This window comes from Nannobrachium achirus (assembly GCF_963921795.1).
Source record: "Nannobrachium achirus genome assembly, chromosome: 12".
NCBI classification, from domain to species: domain Eukaryota; kingdom Metazoa; phylum Chordata; class Actinopteri; order Myctophiformes; family Myctophidae; genus Nannobrachium; species Nannobrachium achirus.
The window spans coordinates 42,559,544-42,585,110 of NC_137832.1; the positions used below are offsets into that span (position 1 = coordinate 42,559,544).

Here is a 25,567-nt window from a genome sequence, read left to right on the forward strand (position 1 = left end):
TCAGTAACATATTTATTGGGAGAGCCACAACAATTCTAAGCAATCATTTAGTTTGGTTATAATATCAAATCTTACTAACCGCTCAACTCCATGTCAAGGCTAATACTTTCCAGTGAATATTAAGCACAGGTTTCAAGGGAATGCTGGGAAGAATTAGCTACACTGAGTGAAGCTTGAAATCACATAATAGTGTTACAGCTTCCAGAGTACTGATAGATACACTCAGAAAGGAGATCCAGTTGGATAACGTGGATAATATTGAATGGTGCTGGCTGGGTTAAGTACACCTTTCTTTTCTGCTCTACGGGGACTGAGCAACTGAGAAAACAAACACACACACACACACACACACACACACACACACACACACACACACACACACACACACACACACACACACACACACACACACACACACACACACACACACACACACAGGTTTGCAATTGCTACTTTGTGGGGACATTACACATAGTCTACTATCTTTGTGGGGACATTCCATTCATTTTAACCCTAACCCTAACCCTAACCCTAACCCTTAACCTAACCCCTAAAGACCTTGTGGGGACGTATTAATTTGTCCCCACATGTTTTTTTCCCTGGATTGTACTATCTTTGTGGGGACATGAGGTCCCCACAAAGATAGCTTTGCAAGCCCACACACACACACACACACACACACACACACACACACACACACACACACACACACACACACACACACACACACACACACACACACACACACACACACACACACACACACACACACACACACACACACACACACACACACACACACACACACACGCGCGCGAAGCAAGAAAGCACACAAGGACGTAGAGGCGTCCATGTGTGCCTGGGTCCCTGGGTACAAGGATTCACTGCGTGCCCCCCCATGAATGTTCTTCATAGGGCGAGGGGGTTTAACCCATTTAGACTGGGAACGCATTAATACGCATTATTTTGTGCAGCAGATATACAAGCTCACAGCTGCGAGCTTGTAGATCTGCTATTTTTGAAAAATCATGAAAAAGTCTTTGAATATTACAAATCCTTCTAAGGTTTTTTGAAAAACCTATGTTTCTATGTCGTGGTGCTCAAACCTTTTCATGTGAAGGACCCCCAAAATGATATGTATTTAGCCACGGACCCCAAACTCAAAATATTTAGTTCCAGGGACACCTCATGAAACAAAATTTGAGTTACAAATGTTCGCTTAAATACATATATTCAAAGATTTGCACACATTTTCAATACTTTTCAAAAATAGCAGATCTACAAGCTCGCAGCGCTGTGAGCTTGTATATCTGCTATTTTTCAATAGCTAAAGTATAAAATAATTCCAGGCCCCTCCACCTTGGGCCCTAGTAACTCAGTCCCACTTTTTCCCCCCTTGTGACACCCCTGCACACACATACACACACACACCCAAGAAGCAAGCAAGCACACATGGACGTATACACTCCAATAAATCCCATCTGGTGAACCAGTGGTCCAGGTTGGCGCCGATGAGAAATAATGAGCCTTCACAGCACAACAACATGGACAGGTTTCACCTCCACCTCGGATGTTTATTGAAAATCTCGCAGACATTCAATTTGTTCTCGGGGCTACAAAAGTGGACCGATTTATTTTCATCCTGAGTGGCATATTGACATTTCATTATGGTCTCATTGACATTTCCTTGGGCGTAGGCAAACGGTTAAGTTTCACAATTGTCAGAGAAGAGAAAAAAAAAACATTTCAGGCTCTCGCACAGTTTCATAGGGACCACCGATATGCAAGATGCTTCTCTATTGTAGAGCACAACATAATAAAGCAGTTTTGTAAGAGTTAATTGCATTTCAAATGGACATGGTATTATAGCAGTATAATAATCTCACTGCATCCTTCCACTGACTAATTAAAAACAATAATGGCTAATTTATACCATGATGGTGTCCCTAACTGAAAATAGCAGATTTGAACGTTCACAATATCTCAAAAGACAACGCATTGTGGGCTTGTAGCTATTTTTGGCACTGGACACCGTCATACTGTATGAATGAAGTAAAGATCAAGCTGGGTGATCCATCAGGAATGGTGACATGATGCTTATATTCTTCCAGTTGAGATGTTCTCGTTATGGAGACAGACGGCAGATCAAAAGGAGCTCATGTTGCCATGAAGTTGCTGCCTTGCAATTAATTATGTAGATGACTTCTTTGTGACTTCTTTTATAAATCGGTTCCTCTAAGAATGTTTACAGTGTCACAGGACTCTTTTAGCAGCTGGCATAGCTGTCAGCAACACAATTAGAGCATGTGAGTGTGTGTGTGTGTGTGTGTGTGTGTGTGTGTGTGTGTGTGTGTGTGTGTGTGTGTGTGTGTGTGTGTGTGTGTGTGTGCGCGTGGGTGCGTGCGTGCGTGCGTGCGTGTGTGTGTACAATGAGCACCAGGCATCAAGTGAGGGAATCCAACTGCCCTTGCACGATCTCTAGCTGGAAGAAAACAGAGAGGTAGAGATTGTGTTAGAGAAAACACGCACGCACACACGCACGCACGCACGCACACACACACACACACACACACACACACACACACACACACACACACACACACACACACACACACACACACACACACACACACACACACACACACACACAGTACATGAGGGAAGGGATGTCACTATAGCAGTCAGGCAGAAATGAGCCTTTGGAGACATCAAATGTCACGCAATACAACATGCAAGTTCAACCTCCCCTGCAACACACATACAAGCAAGCAAGCAAGCAGGCCCACACACACGCACACACACAATGTATGCACACATATTTTGCACGCAAATCCCCACATAGGTCGTGGAACAAATGCCATCCTTTTCACATTGCCATGTTATAGCGCCACCAGCAGGTCAACTTTTGCGACACATTTTTGGTATCATGAATCCAGCTCAGATTACCGTGCAGATTAACTCTTTTACCGCTATGTACTTTAACATACGCCCGATTCTGGCGGGGTACTATATATATTGCCAATATGAACGCTCGTTCTTTTACCTTGTTTGAGCACTGTAAGCTGATGAGGGGTCGCACGGGTGTGTACAGTAAAAATCTCCCGTAACGCTGCTCTCAAATCTCCACCACACATAAACAATAATGATGGCGAAATGATGTGGACCTGATCTAGAAAATGCATTTCTATGGCCTGAGCTACGGGGGGATGCGGGTGACAATTGCAGTGTCATTCATTGCATTTGGCTGCCCCCTGCAGTCAGTTTGGCTGGTTTACAGCTATAAAAAAAGATTAAAAAAATAATCTTTGGGAAATAATGCATAGATAATTTAATATATATTTTTTAAAACAATATGTTTATTTAGTTTTTCATTCTTTTTAAAGACATACAAAACAACATATACAGGACAATAATAGGCTACATACAGACAAAACAAGCAAAAAAAAAAGAAAATACAACAACATACAAAAAAAAAAGAAACCTGACACTAACACGACACATAAGAGTATTAAATAATTATGATACAAAGAGCACATATACCATTTACACTATTTACACCCAGAGTCCTATGCCATAAGGCCGGACAAGTGACTGCAGAGAGACTGCAGCTACCCCACACCTGGTTCCTCCATTAAATAAGAAAGATCATTGCCCTTGACATACTGGTTAAAATTCCCCCATATTTTCTCAAATAGCTCTTGTTTGTTTTTGAGAGTGTATGTGATTCTTTCTAATGGAAGGCACAAAGACAGTTCCTTAAACCAGTGAGCGATGCTAGGTTTCCCTGTCTTTTTCCATGAAAGGGCGATAACCCTTTTGGCTTGTAGGAACCCAAAATCCAGAAATGTTATCTCGTTGTTTTTTATCCTATGGCCGATCGGGTAAAGGCCTAATAAGAAGAGTTTTCGATCTAGCTCAATGTTAATAAGTAGTATCCGTTGTAGCTCCTTTCTAACCTCCTCCCAAAACGCCTTTATTCTTGGACATGCCCACAAACAATGGAACAGAGTGCCTTTATCATCGTTATATCTGATACAAGTGTCCGGGATATTAGAATTAAATTTGTTTATTTTTTCTGGTGTGATGTACACCCTCATCAACCAATTATATTGCAGCAATTTTAAACGAGTATTACTAGTCTGTGCCTGAGCCTCCTCACAGGCTATGTTAAACTCATCTATTGTTAGTTCCCCTTGTAAATCAGAGTTCCAGGCATTAAATCTAGATTTAGATGTTTCAGGCGAGAAGTCCACCAGGAGAGTATAAAACCCAGATATGATGCCCCTTTCAAAGGGCAGTAAGAGCGAGATCATTTAGCGACCTACAACCGGGTCGCAACGTGGTCGGTAGTTTTCAGCGACCGGGTCGCTAAATCGAGTGACCGGGTCGCTAAATCAACCGACCGGCCCGGTAAATCACCGACCGCGCCGCTAAATTGACCGACCCGGTCGCTAAATCTACCGACCTGCCTGCAGTTTTAGGTCGGTAGATTTAGCGACCCGGTTGGTACATCTAGCGACCCGGTCGGAAGATTTTGCGCCCCGGTCGGAAGATTTAGCGACCCGGTCGCTCGCTTTAGCGGCACGGTCGGTGATTTAGCGACCCGGTCGGGAGGTTGCGTCGGCAGGTTAGTTACTGAGGTAAGGTTACTGAGGTTAAGTTTAGGGTTAGGGTTAGGGTTAGGGTTAGTAGCCCTGTCGGTGAAAAAGCGTCCCGGTTGGTCGATTTAGCGACCCAGTCGATGGATTTAGCGTCCCGGTAGGTGGCTTTAGCGTCCCGGTCGTTCGATTTAGCGACCCGGTCGCTCGATTTAGCGGCACGGTCGGTGATTTACCGGCCCGGTTGGTAGCTTTTGCGACCGGTCGCTGAAAACAACCGACCGCGTTGCGACCCGGTTGTAGGTCGCTAAATGATCTCGCCCTCTCTCGGATTCCTGATGAGAGCTCTTTCTATTATCGACAGAGGAGGAATCGTTAGAGACTGAACTTGTTTAACCTTCATAAAGTCCCTGAGTTGGAAAAAATTAAACAGGTGTGTTCTTCAAATGAAAGCAGAGTCATAGATAATTTTCTATTGCAAAGGTAAGCTACTTTTTGATGGCAGTAGCACAAATAAATAAATAATAAATAAAGCAGTAAAAGAGTTAAAGGCAGAAGAAGACATGGCACCCTTTTCACATTGGACTATTATAGCGCCACCAGGAGGCCACAATAACATACCTGACCTGGCAGAGACCTGTGCTTGGAAGAGCACTACTTAATAGTTTTAGGTGAGTTTACCTGTTATTTAGAGAGTTTAAAGGAGACTCTTTGTGTCTCCTACCGGACATGAGGGTCTTTATTATTATCATCAAATAATTGGCTTAGGAATTTGACAAAAACAACAACAAAAAATATGAATAAATATGAATAAATAAAATAAAATGTAATTAATTCAAGTCTCCATGGGGTGAGCATGAGCAATCAATACGCCTTGGGGTGTTTTTCTCACAGTACATTTGTACATACGTGAAATTTGTCCTCTGCATTTTACCCATCCTATAACAGCTAGGAGCAGTGAGCAGCCATTGGATTCTACGGCGCTCGGGGAGCAATTAGGGGTTAAGACTAGAGTCTTGCTCGGGGACACACATCGACACATTGGTGGCCTGGCCGGGAATCGTACCTGGGACAACCAGGGGCTCTGGCTCCCCAGGCAGGCTCACTAACCACCACTCAGCTATGGCCGCCCCAATCGATAGAAAATAAGTCATTTTGGGGGAGAACTATGCCTTTAATAAAAGGAGTAAAGCCTCTGTCCATCATCTTTCACAGCTGGAGTTACGTCATAACACGGAGCTCCGTGAAATCAATGCCAGCATGGACGACTGTGTCAAAGAAAAGCCTAACCTCTTGGGAACATTATGGCTTTTACCCAGATGCCAAAGGTGAAACATTAAAACAATCGATTTAAAAATGTCTCTCCTCCATTCACACAACGGCTCCCTTTTAAAAGTCTGTCTGTGCTAGTCTTGATGCGACAATATCACTGCATCATGTTCCAATTAACATTATTATTTTCTCTTTGATATCACAGTCCAAATCATAACCATAACATTAACTACTCTATGAAGGGCAGAGCAACATTTTGGTGAATGCAGATGAGAGCCGTTGATCCATGGAAAGGAGACGGCCAAGGTTTGTAGTTAATCACTGCCAGAGCTTGTGGATCAGCAATTTTTGGCTAGTGTCAAAGAGTTCGCAGTTTGACAGTGTCTGTTCTCTATCTCTTTCTGCTATGTTTATGCTCTTCTAATAGCACAGCATGTTTCTAACTAAGTTCTACCCTAGGAGGATGATATAGTACATGCAATAAGGGCTGTCTTATAAGTAACTCTATCATCAATCACCTTATGTATGCCGATGACCTTGTCGTTCTGAGTCCATACAGTGCAGGCTTACAGCAGCTATTGAAAGTGTGCTCAAATTATGTTAACGATAATATACAAGGCAAAAAAAGAGTAGTGTCAAAGATAGTGAGAAACCACGTGTCCGGGTAGCTCAGTCTGTAGAGCACTTGCCTTTGGACCACGAGTTCATGGTCACTGCCAACTCAGCGTATGAGTAGCATGGCTTGGGTGCGGCAGGTTGTGCGGAAAATACTGGGAGCTGGTGGTAGGTGTGGCGCTCCACCTCAGCAATCCATCTCACAGGGGTCTAGCGCATTGTAACGGGGACAGACTGCCGGGTGAGTAATGTTGTTCCGACACTCATTACTCTTTGCGTTGTGTTTGTCCGTCTCTCCCCATTACTAACCATATCTCTAACCCTAACCCTAACCACACACATAGCGACGTAGTTTGAATAATGAGATGTCAGACTTTCGTAATCCTCCCACGTGTTACCGGCTGATACCGACAATAAGCCATTCCCGAACCTACTTGTTTGCCACGTTTTCACTGATAATCTCAAGAGATGTCTCTAGAGACAATGCTGCAATCTTTATGCCCAGGCTAATATGCTCCTTCGCAAGGGTGCAGTATGTGTTCAGGCCAAGCATGTAGTATTTAAAGCGATTTGCACTCCCATGTATACAGCTTACTTGTGGTGCACATACCAGAAAGGTAGGCTTAAAGTGGACCACAATGATGCCTTGAGGCTTCTACTTGTCAACTTGTAACTTGTAGAATCCATACATGCGAGGCTCTCTTAAGGCACTCTAAAGGAAGTATGGATTCATGTCTCGTCTGGATGAGTCCAGGAACATATTATTGAGGATATAGACAACCCTGGGAAGTGCTGTCATACTCATCTAGGCTGCGCAAACACTGGAGAGTCAGCCTCTATTTATGATTTTATGGTGTTTCGCTGTTTATTTATTTTGTGTGTTGACTAATATATGTATGTACTCTATGGACCAACTGAGTGTCTGGAATAAAGTTCTTACTGCATACAGTACCTTTTATTAAAGGGATATTTCACTTTCAAAAAAGCTTTTGGTCCTTTTAGGCTTTTCCCAGTTAGGCTTTTATGAACACCCTGAACTGTTTTTAATTTGCTTGATTCAATATTTAGATATTTGATGTAAATGTTACCAGGGCTTGGTTTTTAATTTGCTTGATTCAATATTTAGATATTTGATGTAAATGTTAGCAGGGCTTGGTAACATTTACATCAAATATCTAAATATTGAATCAAGCAAATTAAAAACTGTTCAGGGTGTTCGTAAAAGCCTGAAAGCCTGAAAGTTTTTTTGAAAGTTAAATATCCCTTTAAGCATTCTGCAAACATGATATTTTTTGTCTGTCTCATGCAGTGGCATCAGGAGATGAGTTTGCACACCAATTGCACACTGACAGTATCTCCCGTCTGTGTCCCAGGGGCGATACTGTACATTTCATCCCAAATACATATTTTAATGTTCCCTAGACCACGGGACACTATTTGTCTTGAACCAAACAGTGCCACATACACACACACACACACACACACGCACACACACGCACGCACACGCACAGCACAGCGCAGCACAGCACAGCACAGCACAGCACAGCACAGCACAGCACAGCACAGCACAGCACAGCACAGCACAGCACAAGGTTTGTAACATGCACAAACATTATTGCGACAGAAAGCACAAATATGACCTTATTTACACGGCAGCCATTTTTCTCTGATACTCTCTCATACTACGGGGGGAATGGCCATTGTGTGAATATGGTCAATACGACAGCACAGCTTGCCACAGTCATAATATCTAACCTCTTATGTTAATATTCAATATTAGTGACAAAGACAGCAATGTTGCTACTCAACCACACAAACGCACGCACACACACACGCACGCGCGCGCGCGCGCGCACGCACGCACGCACGCACGCACACACACACACACACACACACACACACACACACACACACACACACACACACACACACACACACACACACACACACACACACACACACACACACACACACACACACACACACACACAGTACATATAGTACATACCTTGTTGTAGAAGTCAAGCAGCTCCTGGTGGTTGAACTCAACAAAGACATTCTCCTGAGCCTGTAGTGACAGAGACGGAGAAGAGGTCAAAGTAGTACAGGAGAGAGAGAGAGAGAGAGAGAGAGAGAGAGAGAGAGAGAGACAGACAGACAGACAGACAGACAGACAGACAGACAGACAGACAGACAGACAGACAGACAGACAGACAGACAGACAGACAGACAGACAGACAGACAGACAGAGACCTTGAACAAATAAGGAGGTAAAAATGGACAAGCATAGAGCAAAGGAGACGAGCAGAGATGAGAGCACAGTGTGAGCCTCACCCCACAACAGAACACCCACCAGGCAGCTTGCTTGCTGTCTGCTTTCACCAGTGATACATAATGTTCTGTACCATTCACTGAGACGGATCCATCACAGTGAGAAACCCTTCCACTCTCTTTGAGGTTAACTTTTACTTGGTTTGATGGTCGAGATCCATTTTATCAACAGGAACCACTGCGAACCTATCAGCAAAGTCACGTGTATACAGTAGTTTCCAATATATAATTGGGCAAAATATAAAATAGGCTACCTCTTATTTGCATATGTGAAACAGTGTGGCTTCATGTATCAAATTAAAGTTCCGGATTTCATGTGGAAAAGAATTACAGTAGTGAGCTCTCACATTAGTGAGAGCACAAGAAGTTGGCATTGACAGATCTGTTTGTAAGATTACTTACTGTAGCTCCGGACAGACATACATACAGGCAGACACAAGCCATGTTTCCATAAGCTTATTCGAAATTCGCATTAAGACAAAGCGAATTTAGCCTGTTTCCATTTGCGGGTGTCATTCGAATTAGCGACGGTCGCACAAGTTGATCGGGCTGATTTTTTCAGACTGAACCGAGGCGTGAGCACTGCACGTCTGACTGCTGTGACTCGATCGATGCACACACAGTGCACTCCACACTCATACTGCAAGTTTCAGCATCCTCTGGAAGGTGGCCGATCTGCAAGCTCACAACGCGGCGCGGAGACGCGGATGCGAGCTGCTGTGAGCTTGTAGATCGGCCACTTTTGTCCGATCACGGATGAGGAAGGGTTAGCCATGGATGGCTTGACTCCGGGAGGTGAAAACGGGAGGAATTTACACACGGTGTCACTCCGTGTGTAACAAACAACCGGTTTGTTTTGTGGGCTAAGGCTATACAATGGACGTTAAGCGGCAGGGGAAAGTGTTAAGTTGGAGGACGATATGGACCCAGAACGTCATAATTTATTCGCATTTGTTGTCTGACCCGTTTCCATTCACAAATGCTTGTTTAGTTTATTCGATAAAGCCTCAAAATCCACCTCCTCCAAGCGGATAAAGGTTTTTGCAGATAATGAAAGTTTATTCGAATTTTGAAGTGTTTCCATAAAAAGATTTAAGCGAATAAGCCTTAATGCGCATTAAGAGGCTTTATGAAAACACCACTACAGAGACCTTCTTATAGATGGCTACCTCTTTCAGAGTCATGCCTTCAAAATCTGCTCTTTCCATTTTTATCACACATTCGCTTTTACGTTTTCACTCTTCTCTCTTAACACTCAAGCTGGTGAAGAAGATTCTCGAGAAAACTGAGAAACCAAGGGCAGCCGTCACTGTATCGCTATTAACATCACAATGCTGTCACGCCATCGGCGGCACGGGCTGAATGGCACGACGACCCGGACTGAAGGGATGAGCCTCGCAGCAAAGTACACTCAGTGCCATCATGCTGAATGTTGGAAATGGCACAAATTAGCAAAGCTACTGGTCCAGCTGCACCACGATGAATCATCATGAGACATGGGGGCAAGGGCACAAACAAAGTCAAGAAGGAAAGCAAGCGGAAAATCAAACAGGGTGAAGGAAAGAAGGAAGGAACGCAGAAAGGATTAAGGAAGATAATTTAGAAAATGATAACAAATTTGAGTTGTCAGGGCGTTAGAATCTAGCTCAATATTCCCCACACCACAATTGCTTTACTGAGAGCCAGTTTGGCGCTTGGGTAGTACTACACAGGGCTTAGAGCTGGAAGCCAACTGGCAGGCTGGCTGGTTGGATGGGTGGGTGTATGGAGCGAGGCCATGTGTCACAGCAAATTAATGGCGGAGATAATAATTAGAAGCAACGTTATCATTCATAATGGAGAGCAGAGAGGGGAAATGTTATCTCTTGTCCATGCCCCTGCTCACAGCTCCAGAACTCGAGGAGAATGTGGGGCAAGGCCTTGAATTAAAAATGCCACTAAAGAAAAAACTAAATTGTCTACCACTGCAAATGCAGCCTCCGTGTAAGTCACGCACAGGACATGCCTACGTCTTTTCCAATTATTCCCTGGTGAAAATGAAAAGCCATACACACAAAAACATCACCATTTTGGACGGTTATTTTGAGTACTGTACAGCCCAATAAGCAAGTATAATTGAGTATAAATGATCTTACGTAATCATCTTGCATGAAAAATGTGTCAAAGTGAATGAAATCCAGTACATACAAAATGTAATTTCATAAAGGAACTGGGTACCATGCTAAATCTGTAATCTGACATCAGACTGGAGACTCAGCTTATGATTTGCTTTCTCGTCCCACTCCACTCTGTTTTCTGTTTGTTTTCACAGCAATGGTAGAACCGCGAAAGAAACGCTAAACTAAGGAGGGTAGAGCAGTGTCACATGACTGGTTATTTGGGTCGTCCTAAATAGTTAATGCTCCTCAGTTTACCAGGGTCACAGCTAGAACATCAGCCTAGTTATCAAGATAAAACGACAATAAAGAAACCTCTGCCAACATGTGTGTGTGTGTGTGTGTGTGTGTGAGTGAGTGATGATGATGTACGGATGTACAATATATACATGTATATTCAGATCAGTGTGTGTTTTTACAGGCACTGAGGTGTGTACGGTATCCGTGTATGAAGACAGGTATGCTGCTAGGGAGGGTGTGTGTGTGTGTGTGTGTGTGTGTGTGTGTGTGTGTGTGTGTGTGTGTGTGTGTGTGTGTGTTAGGTCCATCCCATTGTTCCTCTGGCAGGCAGCATTAGCCGTAGCAGTTCTGAGGGCCTGCCAAGCAACCAGACAAGGCTCTGACAGATCTAGGCTAACACTAATGGGGATAGGCTGTATCACCACCATCATCACAGCTACAGTACATACCAACACAAACACACACACGCGCACACACGCACACACGCACGCGCACACACACACACACACACACACACACACACACACACACACACACACACACACACACACACACACACACACACACACACACACACACACACACACACACACACACACACACGCGCACACACACACACACGCACACACACACACACACACACACACACACACACACACACACACACACCGAACCTCAAGGGATACACACAGGATTAACTCACAAAGATAATCACAAATTTGTTCACATACACGCTACCACTGCACATAATCATATATCAGTTATATAGTTATGAATAGTAAGGGAGACAATTCACAAAACAAAAATTGGCCCATTCTAATTTTAGGGTAAAAAATGTATGAAACACAGCCCTGAATATTCTGTTACATCTTTTGGCAGGAGGCTGACAGCATCGTATTTGACAAAGTGAGTTCAGTGAGAGGATCTCCAGCAGAACTCCTCAAATCCACTGGCAAGGTGGGCCATAACATTCTTGGGCATTATACAGTACCTACAGTATACAGGTCTAAATCAGCACTGAGGAAATACTGAACCCACACGAGTCACAACTCTATTTTTTTTAAATCTATGATCTCATATACAGTGTCCTTCTATGATTAGAAAAGGGATTTTGTTTTGTGTATGAGTTTTAGTATGGGTATTAGGTATGGGACGATATGAAAATGTTATATCACGATTATTGTGACAAAAGAAATCGCGATTTACGATATTATCGCGATAATCAAAATCCATTATCCTGGGGCGGAACATTGCCCAAAAAATTGCAGATCTACAAGCTCACAACGCGTCGCAAAGCGACGCGTTGTGAGCTTGTAAATCGGCTATTTTTTTGGCAAAGACATTTGATAGAAAGTGGAAAAAAAGACTGTATCAAGTACGTATATTATAAGTACCTTTTACCAATAGAGCGTTTAAATAGTACCGGATATGCAGCTCGGCAAATAAAAAGGTGTCTTGATCCCAGTGCATGATGGAGGACGATATCACGATAAATTAAATCTCCACGATACGATTATCGTGAGTATTTATAATCACAATAATATCGCATATCGTCCCATGCCTAATGGTTATGGAGCTTTTTTTTTGTTCGGACATGAAGTCGGGTATCACATCACATACATGTACAGTATACAATGCAGTATTACACAGTAACGCCTGGCTACGGAGGCACACAGTATTATGACAGTTATTCAATACGGCGTCATCAACAGGCATTCCTCCTTCGTGCCCCTCAAGAGGTTACTGAACACATGAGCTCCAGGCTCGCTGTAAATTAAACATCATCATTAACGTCAGATTTATCAGGCCCCGCTGTGTTCCATCAGGTAACTGGTATTCCCAAAGCACGCAGAGCGTGTGCGAGTGGGACAGGATAGGCTGAGCTGGGTGGACATAAAAAGGCACTCCTCATCAATTATTTGTGTCCATGTCCAACGGTATAATAGTATAATAGCACAGATTTGGAACACTCATCAAAGCTGCTTGCAGTCTCTTTCTCCATTCCACCCTACTCTCTGTCTCTCTCTCAGTCATTATGTTCTTCTGGAGATGCGGAGCTTTCTGACAATCCACATGTGGTTTATTGAGTCTGATGGTGAGGACGGGTGAGGTGCATTATACTGTATGGCGCTAAAAGCACTCCTGGTTTATAGTTCTCTCTCTCTTTCTCTTTTCTATTCCTTTATCTCCTCTCCCCTTCCCTCACCCTCCCGTACTCCGTTCATTTTTATCAGTAATAAGAATTCTTCCTCTCTGAGGCACTCCGCCACAGGGCAAAGTCTAAAATATACATGTCAAAGTCCATAATAGATGCATAACAAGAATGCTCTGCAAATTAGGTCCAAGGGTCTCACTAGTGTCAATCAATCCTCCATGCGGTACCGTCATTGTATAGCAACTGCAAAGTATAGTACAGCAAGTTACAGTATACAACCACTACAATGCATTTTGGTAATCATTTAATACAGCACTAAATATTTTAGTAGAGTTCCATAAAAGTAGTATACATTCTGTTGCTGATTTGTTTCTGGAAAGCACTTTGTAACTGTGTTGTTGTTTGGATAAGTGCAATATAAATTAGATATACAGTATGATTATGATTATTATCAGGACTACTACAGTCTTATAGAAATCCCAAGCCCTTCATATAGATGTCTAGGATCTACACAGATCCTGTTTAAAAGGTCTTTAAAGACAAGATAAATCCTGGTGGCAAATTTTCACTGATACTTTACTTTTGTCATCATTCATGAAGCATTTCATGTTTCCTCTCCAACGAATGTAAACAAACACACACACAAACAAACTAACCAACCGCTGGTTACACATAACTCACTTTTGAACAAGATCACTGAACGGCTGGCACAGACACAGTTTAACAACAGTTTGTGTGACCGTGCCATGGCTTTATTTTACACCTACAGTAGAATGTGTGGCTAAGGGGAAGCTTTTGCAGGGTTGAGAGCAGGGTCAGGACTTTTATACAGCTCACCTCCTTCATACCCTGCCAAAAAAGACGTTTTTATAATAAAAACGTCTTTTTCACTAAGGACCTCCCTGCCAGACGTCTTCTGGACGTCTTTAAAAAAAAAAAATAATAAAAAAAAAAAAAAAAAATTGAAAACATTTTTTTTGAAGAAAAAAAAATTTGGACCTCCAACAGTGTACTAAGCATGATTGCGATCGCGAAATTGCATGTTTAACCCCCACACCAACCCCATCTTTCAAACATGGCAGCCATGTTTGTTTACATTTGAAGAAAACATAAGGGCAGCCTTCTCCTGAATGCCTGAACGGATTTCCAAGCGGATTTTTTTGTTTGAAAGCTGTGAAAAGCATGCACATGCATAGTGCATGATCTGTGCACGAATGTGTGCACCAGCGTGCACACTATTTTTTTAACCCTTTGTTGGTGAACCGGCAATACAAGAGGTCCCCACTTTAAATATGGCACCGACTGAGTTAACACAGAAATGTGTAAAAATATATTATAAAAAAAAAGGTGAAAAGAAATATTTCCAGGTATGAGTAAAAAATATTACAATAACATGTCTTCTGTTGGGCTGAGTTATTGGACAGTTATTATTATGTTATCCAATTGGAGTGCTCTTTGAGATTGCCTTGTCACTGACACCTCTTGACAAAAAAATTAGACAGAGAAAAAGGAGATGAGCTTAAGAGGCTGAACAGCTGGAGTGTGTCGCCCTCCCTAACTCCCCATACATCTCTCCTATCTACTGTACTTACAGTCATACACACACACACACACACACACACACACACACACACACACACACACACACACACACACACACACACACACACACACACACACACACACACACACACACACACACACACACACACACACACACACACACACACACACACACACACACACAGAAGCATGCAGACAGTATATTTCTCTCCTCTTGTCTTATTGAACATAATTTTTAATCATGGAAAAGCTAGTTCAAGTACCAATACTTACTTTCTGGCTAACTGATCTATCAGTGCCATGCAGCCAATCTGTCATTCTGTCAACTTAACTGTATGTATGATTTCTGCCTTTGGCATTATGTTCATCTGCCTTCCAGTCTAGCTAGGGGCCTGTCTGTCTACTTACAGTACATGTACCTGCCTACATTTCAGTCTTTCGATATACTGTATGCCAATCAGTGTTGTATTGGTCGGGTCACGTGGGTACACGCCGTCCCGTATCTTTTCTGAGCCGTGTCACGCCTCTCACGGACATGCATCGATGCCAAACAACCCCCAAGTTCACACCTCGACAACTTTTACAAACGCTTTAGTGTCACAACAGGGTGTTTTAACAAAGAAACGAGCCTGCATGCATATCAATAGACCTGTATAGTAGGTGTTAAGCGACGTGCACGTGACATCATTAAATCGAGCATCCACTACACAAACATTAAATCACCAATGCAACAAACCTTGCAGCATCATTCCATCATCTATGCCAGTGGTTTTCAACCTTTTTCAGGCCGCGACCCCCAAAATAATCATATTTTAACTGGGGACCCCTCCACCCTGATGAGCACTAAGAGTTGATTTTCTACCTCTAATATTCGACAATTTCGCCCATGTTTAATTTGTCATTTTAGAGGTATTAAAAAGTCTTTAAATTGTCACAATTGTCACACAGCAGATACCCTCTATACACTTAAACTCTATGTAGGTTTGTTTATTGTTGAGTGAGAAAACAATGTTGCACACTGGGGACACCCCCAAAATAATTTGGGGACCCCCCTGGGGGTCCCGACCCACAGGTTGAGAACCACTGATCTATGCTACATTCTGCTGATTTATCGAGAGGCACTCAGTAGTAAGTCGTTTGCACAAGTTTCATTTGTCCATCAATCAGCAAGAATGTGGATGACAGCAGACATTTTAAGTCAGTGTTGTTTGTTAGTTTTTTTGCCGCATACATTACCTTATCAGTGTCATTCACCTTTAAATGAGAGAAATATGAGGGGAAACGGTTTCTGCACAAACTTTAGTTTTTGTTGTCAGAAGCCTTGCCAGCTATAAACAAAATAAGAGATGTCAACCTCACAACAGAAGCTCTAAAAACAAATTGTTATGTTGAAATAAATTATTTGAAACTAGCAAATATGTAAATGTCAGCGTACATGGGTGTGGTTTGTGTGTACGCAGGTGAAAAAAGTGTCAACACTTTGTTTCAGCTAAATAGAAGTATTTTTGTCATAAAAAGTATGCAGTAAATTATCCATAAGCCACTGATGCAGCCACCTCTGTGGCCGTCTCTGTTGGTTTGTGTCCATCTGTCTTCATTGCATCTACTGTATGAAAGAAGAGACGTGTGAGATAAGAGGGGGATCGGATTTTAACTCAGGCACCTCATGTGCTCATTTTAATGTGCTGTATGTATGCCTGTAACTGTATCATCATTCCCCCGTTATTGGAAATGAAACATGTCATCAAATGAGCTGTATGTCTGTGAACACATTTTATGGTTTAGTGCAATACTAAAGCAAATGCAGCATGTGGAGTGCTGTATAAATTTAGGATGACACAACCCATTAGTAGTGGTATTTGTCAAAGACCCGAGATGCTGCTGAGCGGTCCCTGTGCTCGTTATAGGGAGAGGGGGAGGTGGAGGGTAATTGGTATGTTTTTGGTATGTTCATATCTAGAGAGAGCAAGAGAGAGCGAGAGAGGCAGAGCTGCTGTTTGTTTAACGTTACCAGCTTACAGTAGATAAATGAAACAATTATAACAGACATGATTTTTAGACTGTACCTGTATGTGGGTGCCACGAGTCCATGAGAGTGACATTATGTTCGCGGGGAAGCGAGCTACTGAATAATTATTCAGCTGTTTGCTGAATAATTATGTGATTTGTATCCACCAAAAACTGTCTAACATGCCAGAGAAAAAGGTGCAGCAAGGGTCCAACGTGAAAAGCTTAAGGTACACAACAATGGTTAGGCTAAACTCTGCAACAAAACAGTAATTTACCCGAGGACGTGTGTGTGTGTGTGTGTGTGTGTGTGTGTGTGTGTGTGTGTGTGTGTGTGTGTGTGTGTGTGTGTGTGTGTGTGTGTTTGTGTGTGTGTGTGTGTGCGTGCGCGCGTGCATGTGTGTATGTGTGTGATTGAGAGAGAGTGAGAGTAGAGAGAGAGATACATTAGCAATAAAATTATCTTTAAGGCTGGGACTTTAACTGATTAATTGCGATTAATTAATTACAGAAAATTAACGCGATTAAAAAAATTAACGCATTTTAATCGCACTTAGTTTTTGCACCACAGAACCTTCAGTTTCGGGCATACCGATCATAGCGATGCACCAACCAAGAAGAGACAACAAACGCAAAGGGAGAAGTAGCCGATCAGAGCGCTTTGCTTGGCCCAGTGGATGCGAAATTTAGATTTAAAAAACTCACTTGTTGATTCACTCGTACAACAAAATGTGTTTTACTTGGGAAAAAAATGCTTCTCAGGTCAAATATCGATGTGCGATTAAAATGCGATTAATTGCGATTAATTAATCACAGAGCCTGTAATTAATTAGATTAAAAATTTTTATCGCATCCCAGTCCTAATTATCTTATATTTTAATAATTAAGAAAAATTATATTTTAAATTGTGTAAAATTAACTACAGTCATCAATGCAAGTCCAATCACAATTAATCTTCAATGAAAATAACTTTAACAACATCTCTAATATTATTTTATGCTCATGTGATTTCACTCCTACTTCAGTTAGTGAAGTCCAAGGCTGAATATGACAAATATTGAGACCAATATGACTTTGTAATATTGGTTCTTTGCCAATACATTATTTTGTAAAATAAACAACTTATATTCCACTGATACTTGTTTTATATTAAAATTTAATCATCTTTAACCTTGGAGCTAAATTCATTATTTCCATTTAGTAGTCATTGTTTTATTTGATCCTTCCTAAGCTGGTATTTGGCCTGTGTGCCCTCAAAAAATATAAAACGGCACTGAAAAGCCACTTATAGAGTGGGCTGTTACTCGAAACTGGTAAAAAGAAAACAGGACCTGCCCCTGACCTTTCTATTGTAACTACCTTTTATTTTGCATTGTGTTTCACATTTCTTTTCTCCAAAATCTGTATTAGACTCAGGACGTTCTCAATAGCCTACCTGAACTTGTTAAGTTAAGACTTGTGTCTTTGGAAGTTCACACTTGGAAGTTCGCCTCATGAGTACAACCCTCAGAAGTTTGTATCATCTCAGCTCAGGGGACTGCCCCATAGGTCGAACTCCCGTTGGGTCGAACAGCGTCGGCAGGTTAGATAATCACCCGCGAGCGTCGGCAAGTTAGATAATCACCCGCGTCACGGTTACTGAGGTTAGGTTTAGGGTTAGGGTTAGAGTTAGGCATAGTTTTACTGAAATTAGGATTAGGGTTTGTGTTAGAGTTTGGTGTCGATCCAAAGGGTGTTCGACCTAATGGCATGTTACCCTCAGCTCACCCACTGTGGATATGTTCAGTGCAGATCTACAAGCTAACAAAGCGTCACTTGACTTTTCACAAGTACAGACAAGTACGGCCCTGGGTGTTTTGTTTTTTATATAACTATGGTGTTTCCTTGGTGAGAGAGAAAAGGCAGAGAAGCCTGTGCCTATATGATTTATTCAAAATCATTATTGTTCTTTACTAAAGAGCTACAGAGACATGGATCAGAGAAAAGATTGCTATGGGAATATAGAATATATTAGCAGGCAGTTTGTTGTAAATTGCTGAAAGTGATTTTGGAAATTCTATTATCAGGACAGTGTCTGAGACAAGACTGATTTTCTATAAAGCTCCAAAATGCTGATCTAGAGCAGTTTGTTGAGCCATTTGGTTACTAGCACACAACCTTTGAATCAGCTTATCTTACAAACACACACACATGCACACACACTGGTTTTCAATTAACTAGATTTACATGACTTGTATTCATATCACCTTAATCTGACCTTAAAGACGTGGTGAAATGAAACATATTTTTCACACTTTTAGAGCATCCGCGGTCATAACGAGGACACAGCAATCATTAGATGCCAATCTTTGTGCATTTTTTAAATATCCCTACAAGTTGAATTTCAGATCAATACTAAAGTCCAAATCCATGTTAATTGATCACCAATCCCTATTATGTTAAAGTAATAGGCTCATTGGCAAATGAACCCCTCCCCCATCACACACACACACACACACACACACACACACACACACACACACACACACACACACACACACACACACACACACACACACACACACACACACACACACACACACACACACACACACACACCACCATGTTTAATCTTCCCATGACCCTTACCGTGAGACCTGCAACCGTTTCTGAAGAACAGTGGCCTGTGGGAGCTCATCCATACATTGTGCAGTGATGTCAACACTAAAAGGAGACACAGAGAAGTGGGCCCCAGAGCCACCGCAGTGCCCTGTGGCCATCACACAGTGACAGACACCAAACCTCCAGACATCAGCCGCTCACCGAGGGCCCATGGCGACTACAATGAACAAGAGCTGTCAAACTCAAACACTGGACCCTGTCAATCACCTGCCCATATTTGTAATGGAAATACGCATATGCAGAGGAGAGGCGAGCTTAGAGAAAAGACAATAAAACAGAGTGAGAGGAGGGGAGAGCTAAAGAATCGAGAATGAAACAAAGTTCTCAGCATGTTTCCAGACTACCATCAGATTCACAGCATCCACGAAACGCTATGTTGGAAACTCTTCCCCTCTGCTAAGGGGCCTCCTGCGGATGCGCGCATGGGCCCAACGCGTCACTGAGCCACTCTGATCTCCATTGATTGGCAAACCACCTGAGAGGGAGGCGACCTAGAACACTCCATCATTCCAACATTTCTAGCATCGTGTCCTTTTTTACTTTCTTGTTTTGGATACTGTTCTAGTTCTAAAATTTCCAATAAACCAAAAAAAAAAGAAAAAGAAAAAAAAACAGCAGGGAGCAAATGAAAATAAATAATAAATAAATGGAATAAAAATAGAGGCGTGGTAGTTATGCGTGAACGTACACCAGGGGAGACCATGAGAACTTTGACAACAATCAAAAGAAAATCAAGGCAGGCATAAGCAGTAAACAAACCGGGGCTTTTGTTTTGCTTTGTGAAGAGATAAAAGCTGAGAGGACGCAGGTTTTAGGCCTGACAGGAGGGTGTTGTGTGACACACGCACACAAACACACACGCACACAAACACGCACGCACGCACGTGTACCTTCTGTGACCTCTCACACAGTCTGCTGCTTGTTTCTGAGGTTCTGCCTGCAGGTTGAAACAGAATGGAGGGGAGGTGCATCTCCATGTCTCCTCCCTGTCAAGATCGTCCCACCTGCCTGCCTCGTTCTCGTCCTCTCCGCTCCATCCTTTTTGCTCCCGGTTTCACCCCTTCTTTCTCTCTTTCTGTTATCCTAACACCCCCCCCCCCCCCCCCCCCAAGTTTCTCTCTTTCTCACTCTCTCTCTCTTGTTGGCAGGGTCTCTGCCCCTTTCCCTGTATTGCAATGGCTCAGGGTCTCTTTGCATCCAGTGACACCCACCGCGTTATAAACAGCCCATCAGCAAGCCATCCATCCATTTCCTTGGCTGTGGATCGGCATTTTAAGAGAAGGGCTGCCTGCCTCTCTCCCCCTCTCTCCGCATCCCCACATGAATACAGAGAGCCAATTAAGAGAGGAACGGGGCATATGTCTACATGCTCTGGAAAGTCTGGGCCACAGACCCACAGATGAGGGCTGGAGGGAGAGGGAGAAAGGAGACAAGAAGAGCGAGAAGGCATTAAAGAAAGAGAAAGATAGAGATCAACAGAAGAAGGGGAAGAGAGAAAATAGAAAAGAGGAAGGATAACTAGGCAGTTTAATAACAGTGGGCTTTTCTAAGAAAGAGGAAGACAGACTATATAATAGGTTTAACAACACTACTGAAAATATGCTGTAACTTAATAACTTCTTGGGTGTATAATAGTGCCTTTATAAAGTCTTTACTAAACGAACAGTGCCTTTATTTAACAGCCAACCAACACAGACATTACAGAGACTCATAGAAACGTTAAAATAAAAATTGTACTTAAGAACTATGGCATGTCTTTTCTTATTTTTAGCAACAGGAGGTAGTTGATCCGGCTAAACAAATAACATCCTCGGTGGTCGGCGGTATAGCACAATGACCATTTTGCCTACTGGTTTTATCTCACGTGGACGAGGACACGTCGTGTCCTGTGGTTGTGGTCACCAGGGGCGTCACAAGGGGGGGGAAAGTGGGACTGAGTTACTAGGGCCCAAGGTGGAGGGGCCTTAATCATTTTATACATTAGCTATTGAAAAATAGCAGTTACACAAGCTCGCAGCGCGGCACCGAGCACTGCACTGCAAGCTTGTAGGTCTGCTATTTTTGAAAAGTCGTGAAAATGTGTGCGAATCTTTGAATATATATGTTTTTTTTAAGCAAAAGTCCGTGGCCAACTACATATAATTTTGGGGGTCCTTCACATGAAAAAGTTTGAGCACCACTGACATACAAATGTAGGCTATGTGGTGTGTGTGTTGGCTCTCGCCAACGTGCCTGGCACTTTGGCTGACTGGTTAGCGCACATGTCTGGGATATCGGGGTCCCGGGTTCGCCTCCCGGCCGACGCTACATTGGTGGCAGCGGTACAAGGTTTTCCGTCAGTTCCTCGGCGTTGTAGACCCTATGCCTGGTAGTCGACGACAGTCCCCCCAAGAGTCACGCTCGGACCCCCCGGTTTCAAAGTCGAGCTTAGCTCCTGGCCGGCACGCGTGGTCGCACTTCCAGGTAGAGGGGACGACTGTAGGATACGGTGTGTGGCGCTTTGGCTGACTGGTTAGCGCAAATGCCTGGGATATCGGGGTCCCGGCCGACGCTACAGAAACATAGGTGCCGTGCTGTGAACTTGTATATCTGCTATTTTTCAAATGTTAAAACACAAAATAATACGCAATAATGCGTTCCCAGTCCAAATGGGTTAAACCCCCTCCCCTACGAAGAACATTCATGGGGGGCCCGCAGTGAATCCTTGTACCCAGGGCCCAGAATTTGGTGCGACACCCCTGGTGGTCACGTGTGTTTCTGTGCATCCACCTCTCAGATTATGACACACCACATCCCGTGTTGTGGTCGGGAACAATGGGACCACGGCTGGGGTTCGACCACAGCATGTGGCTTCCACATCCGACTCCTGACGTCCTCATGCGCTCTACATGACTCTATATGACATGCATCATTACACAACAGGATATGCGAGATGAGATGACACTCCGGTACATGACACGATACAGCACATTATGACCATCGATCACCATTCAGCACTACACAACATAATGCACCAGATGAGATGACACAATTATGGCACAGCAACACACACATTATGGCCATATACAACACTATATACACGACACAATATGACAGAGCAGATCACGGCCATTGTGTACAGTGAAACACAACATTATAGGACACAAGACAATGTCAAGACATACAATCCATAGATACAGTTAAGACAGACAGTCAGACACTGACCACTCTGTCTCCACTCAGGGTCAGTTCCCTGGTTAATGAAATTAACATAAACATTAACATAAAGAATCTCTGTGTGTTGTGTTCCAAGTTCCAACGCAGAGAACAGTGTGGTGTTTCCCTGCTAAGCCACCGTGTCTTCCCACGCACACACGCACTTCCTAAGCCACACGCACTCACACAATTGTATTACCGTATTACGCAACTACTAAGTGAGGACTAACTAGATTCACTCTTCGATATCAACTCTAATCGTACACAGTAACAGCAAATGTTAACTGACGTTAATTTCATTGAATTCACACTGAAGATTTTAATGTGCAACTATCTCCACTAACCCAACCTCTACTCCATTATCAGACTTCAGTTATTTATATACAGTATAGAACAGATATTTTTAGCAAAACATATACTGTAACTTACTGCACCTTTAATCCACAAATTAATTGGAAAGGGGCACCAAAATCGACTCACTTTTAACCCCATTTCTCCATCGTTCTAACGCAAATGTCCTCATAAGTAAAGAAAGGCAAGAGCATGCACGCACGCACGCACACACACATTCATTTACTCATTCACTCTTTCTCTGTCTTTGTCACAATCACACACAGTTGACTGTCCCTAGGTGGGCCAGGGTGGGATTTTCACACGCCTCTGTCCCCACAGTCCATTCAGTACTGTACACTGCCTGGTAGCAACACGCACAAAGGCTGGGATTGTCTGGGTGCACTGGGCCACTTACTGACCTAGAATGGAGGGGACATACACATGCCACTATGAGTACACATCAACGCCCACCACACACACAACACACACTATATCCGGACAACCGGGCCTCATTTCTACATAGCAAAGGCCTGCAGACCCGAAAGCCTTACTTTTACACTGTTGTACGACTACTTATAAATCAGGCTTACCTTTTAGTATTGCTTATGCTCCCATGAACAAACTGATTTACCTAAATCGTAGAGCAGCTAACAGATTTAGAGTATAGTTTAACCACTGTTTAAGTGTTGATCAACACGATCGTTGACGTCATCAAGCATGCATCCGACGATCGAGACTCAAGGAAAAAAAGTCTGTGGTTAAAAAGAACAACTATAGTGGATGGAAATAATGTGTTTCCCCATTGCAAGCAGAAAGTGTGTGGACAGTGAAGATGAGTGGGAATGGTTAAACAACACTTGGTCGTTTTGTAGCTTTGCAGCTGGAGTTGAATCCAGCTGTGGATCGGGACCCCCAGGGGGGCCCCAAATTAGTTTGGGGGGTCCCCGGATGTTTAGCTTCTCACTCAACAGTAAACAGACCAACATACAGTATACGTGTATACATGGTATCTGCACATTTCTAAAGTGACAAATTAAGGACTTTTACAAGCTTTTTAGTACTAACTTTTAGTGTTAACATTGGCCAAATTGTCAAATATTAGAGGCCAAAATTGTGAAAATAGCAGATCTACATGCTCACAACGCCTGCTATTTTCACAATGGAACAGATGGAGTCAAACTAATGTAATGCCAACTCCTACAATTCCAAGAGCTTGTCAGGGTGGGGGGGTCCCCAGTTGAAATATGATTATTTTGGGGGTCGCGGCCTGAAAAGGTTGAGAACTACTGATATACACCACCTCCTCTATTGGTGCATTGTGGAAAGTGTCCTAACCAGCTCCATCACTTCCCTGCTATGGCTTGGCAAGTGCAGCACAACAGGCCAAAGACCCTGCAGCGAATTGTGAGTAGAGCTGAGAAGGTCATTGGAGTCTCACTCCTCTCCATTCAGTACATCCATAAGGATAGATTTAAGAAGAAAGAATTTCTGAATCGTGATGGGACTCCTCCCACCACTCTCACAGACTTTTTGATCTCCTGCCACCCAGCAGGAGAACGTTATACCACACCATAAGATCAAAAACATCCAGAATGTGCAACAGCTTCATGCCAGAGGCTATATCACTGTTAAACACTTAACACCCTCCACCCAGTAAAACTTATTTAACCTTTATAAACAGCTTTTAAGTAAGCAATTTACCCCGAGTGAGAGGACATTATGCTCTGATAATGTCCTGTGTGAGGGGGTGATCGGACGAGGCGAAGCCGAGTCCGATAACACCCTCACACAGGACATTATCAGAGCATAATGTCCGACCCCGAGTGGTAAATAGCTTTTCTACCACTTTTTTCCGTATACATGAAAGAAAACACATAGTTGTAACTTGCAAGGATATTAAGTTACAATCATTATTGCCTATAAAACTTCCGCGACGACAGCAAATAGTTCCACAAACAACATCTTCTACTCACCACCAGATGACGCCAACTCCATGCAGAGAAAGATGTCTAGCATACAGCTAAGCTAACGTCAGTTAGAAGGACCGTTCCGGCCGTAAATAGAGGCTGTTCGCTTCCAGAAAGGCATAGGTTCAGAGAAAAGGGGCTTTAAAGTTGGCGGATTGCATTGGATCCAAATAAATCGGCGACGTCGTACGCACGTTAGTAAACATAGGACCGCTACGACCGTCATATGTTGGTTGGGGGAAAGGTGTTCCGACTACCTCCTGAAGTCCCCGGATGTACACTGAGGCGCATTGATCTCGTCCTCACACAACTGCGGCGGTTGTTCTGCATAACCTCCGGAATTTAGCCAATCAGAATCCAGTATTTGAACATGTGACTAGAAAAAGTGGTAGAAGCTGTTTTTATTGCCTCCCTCCCTATTGCCTTTTACCATTACATGTTGCACTATCTTGTAATAATATAATAATTATTACT

At 43.0% G+C, this 25,567-nt stretch overlaps 1 protein-coding gene across 1 annotated transcript in view; it reads right to left on the reverse strand.

Annotated features, from left to right (window-relative positions):
• Positions 1-1,549: 1,549 nt before the first annotated feature.
• The window catches only part of commd10 (COMM domain containing 10), a 64,999-nt gene continuing 40,981 nt past the window's right edge, over positions 1,550-25,567 (reverse strand). Inside the window, exons 6-7 of the mRNA XM_080737970.1 lie at positions 8,494-8,553; positions 1,550-2,482 (exon numbers count right to left, since the gene is read on the reverse strand). Coding sequence (XP_080594096.1) covers positions 2,444-2,482; positions 8,494-8,553 — 99 coding nt within the window. The 3' untranslated portion in view covers positions 1,550-2,443. The remainder of the gene's footprint in view (positions 2,483-8,493; positions 8,554-25,567) is intronic.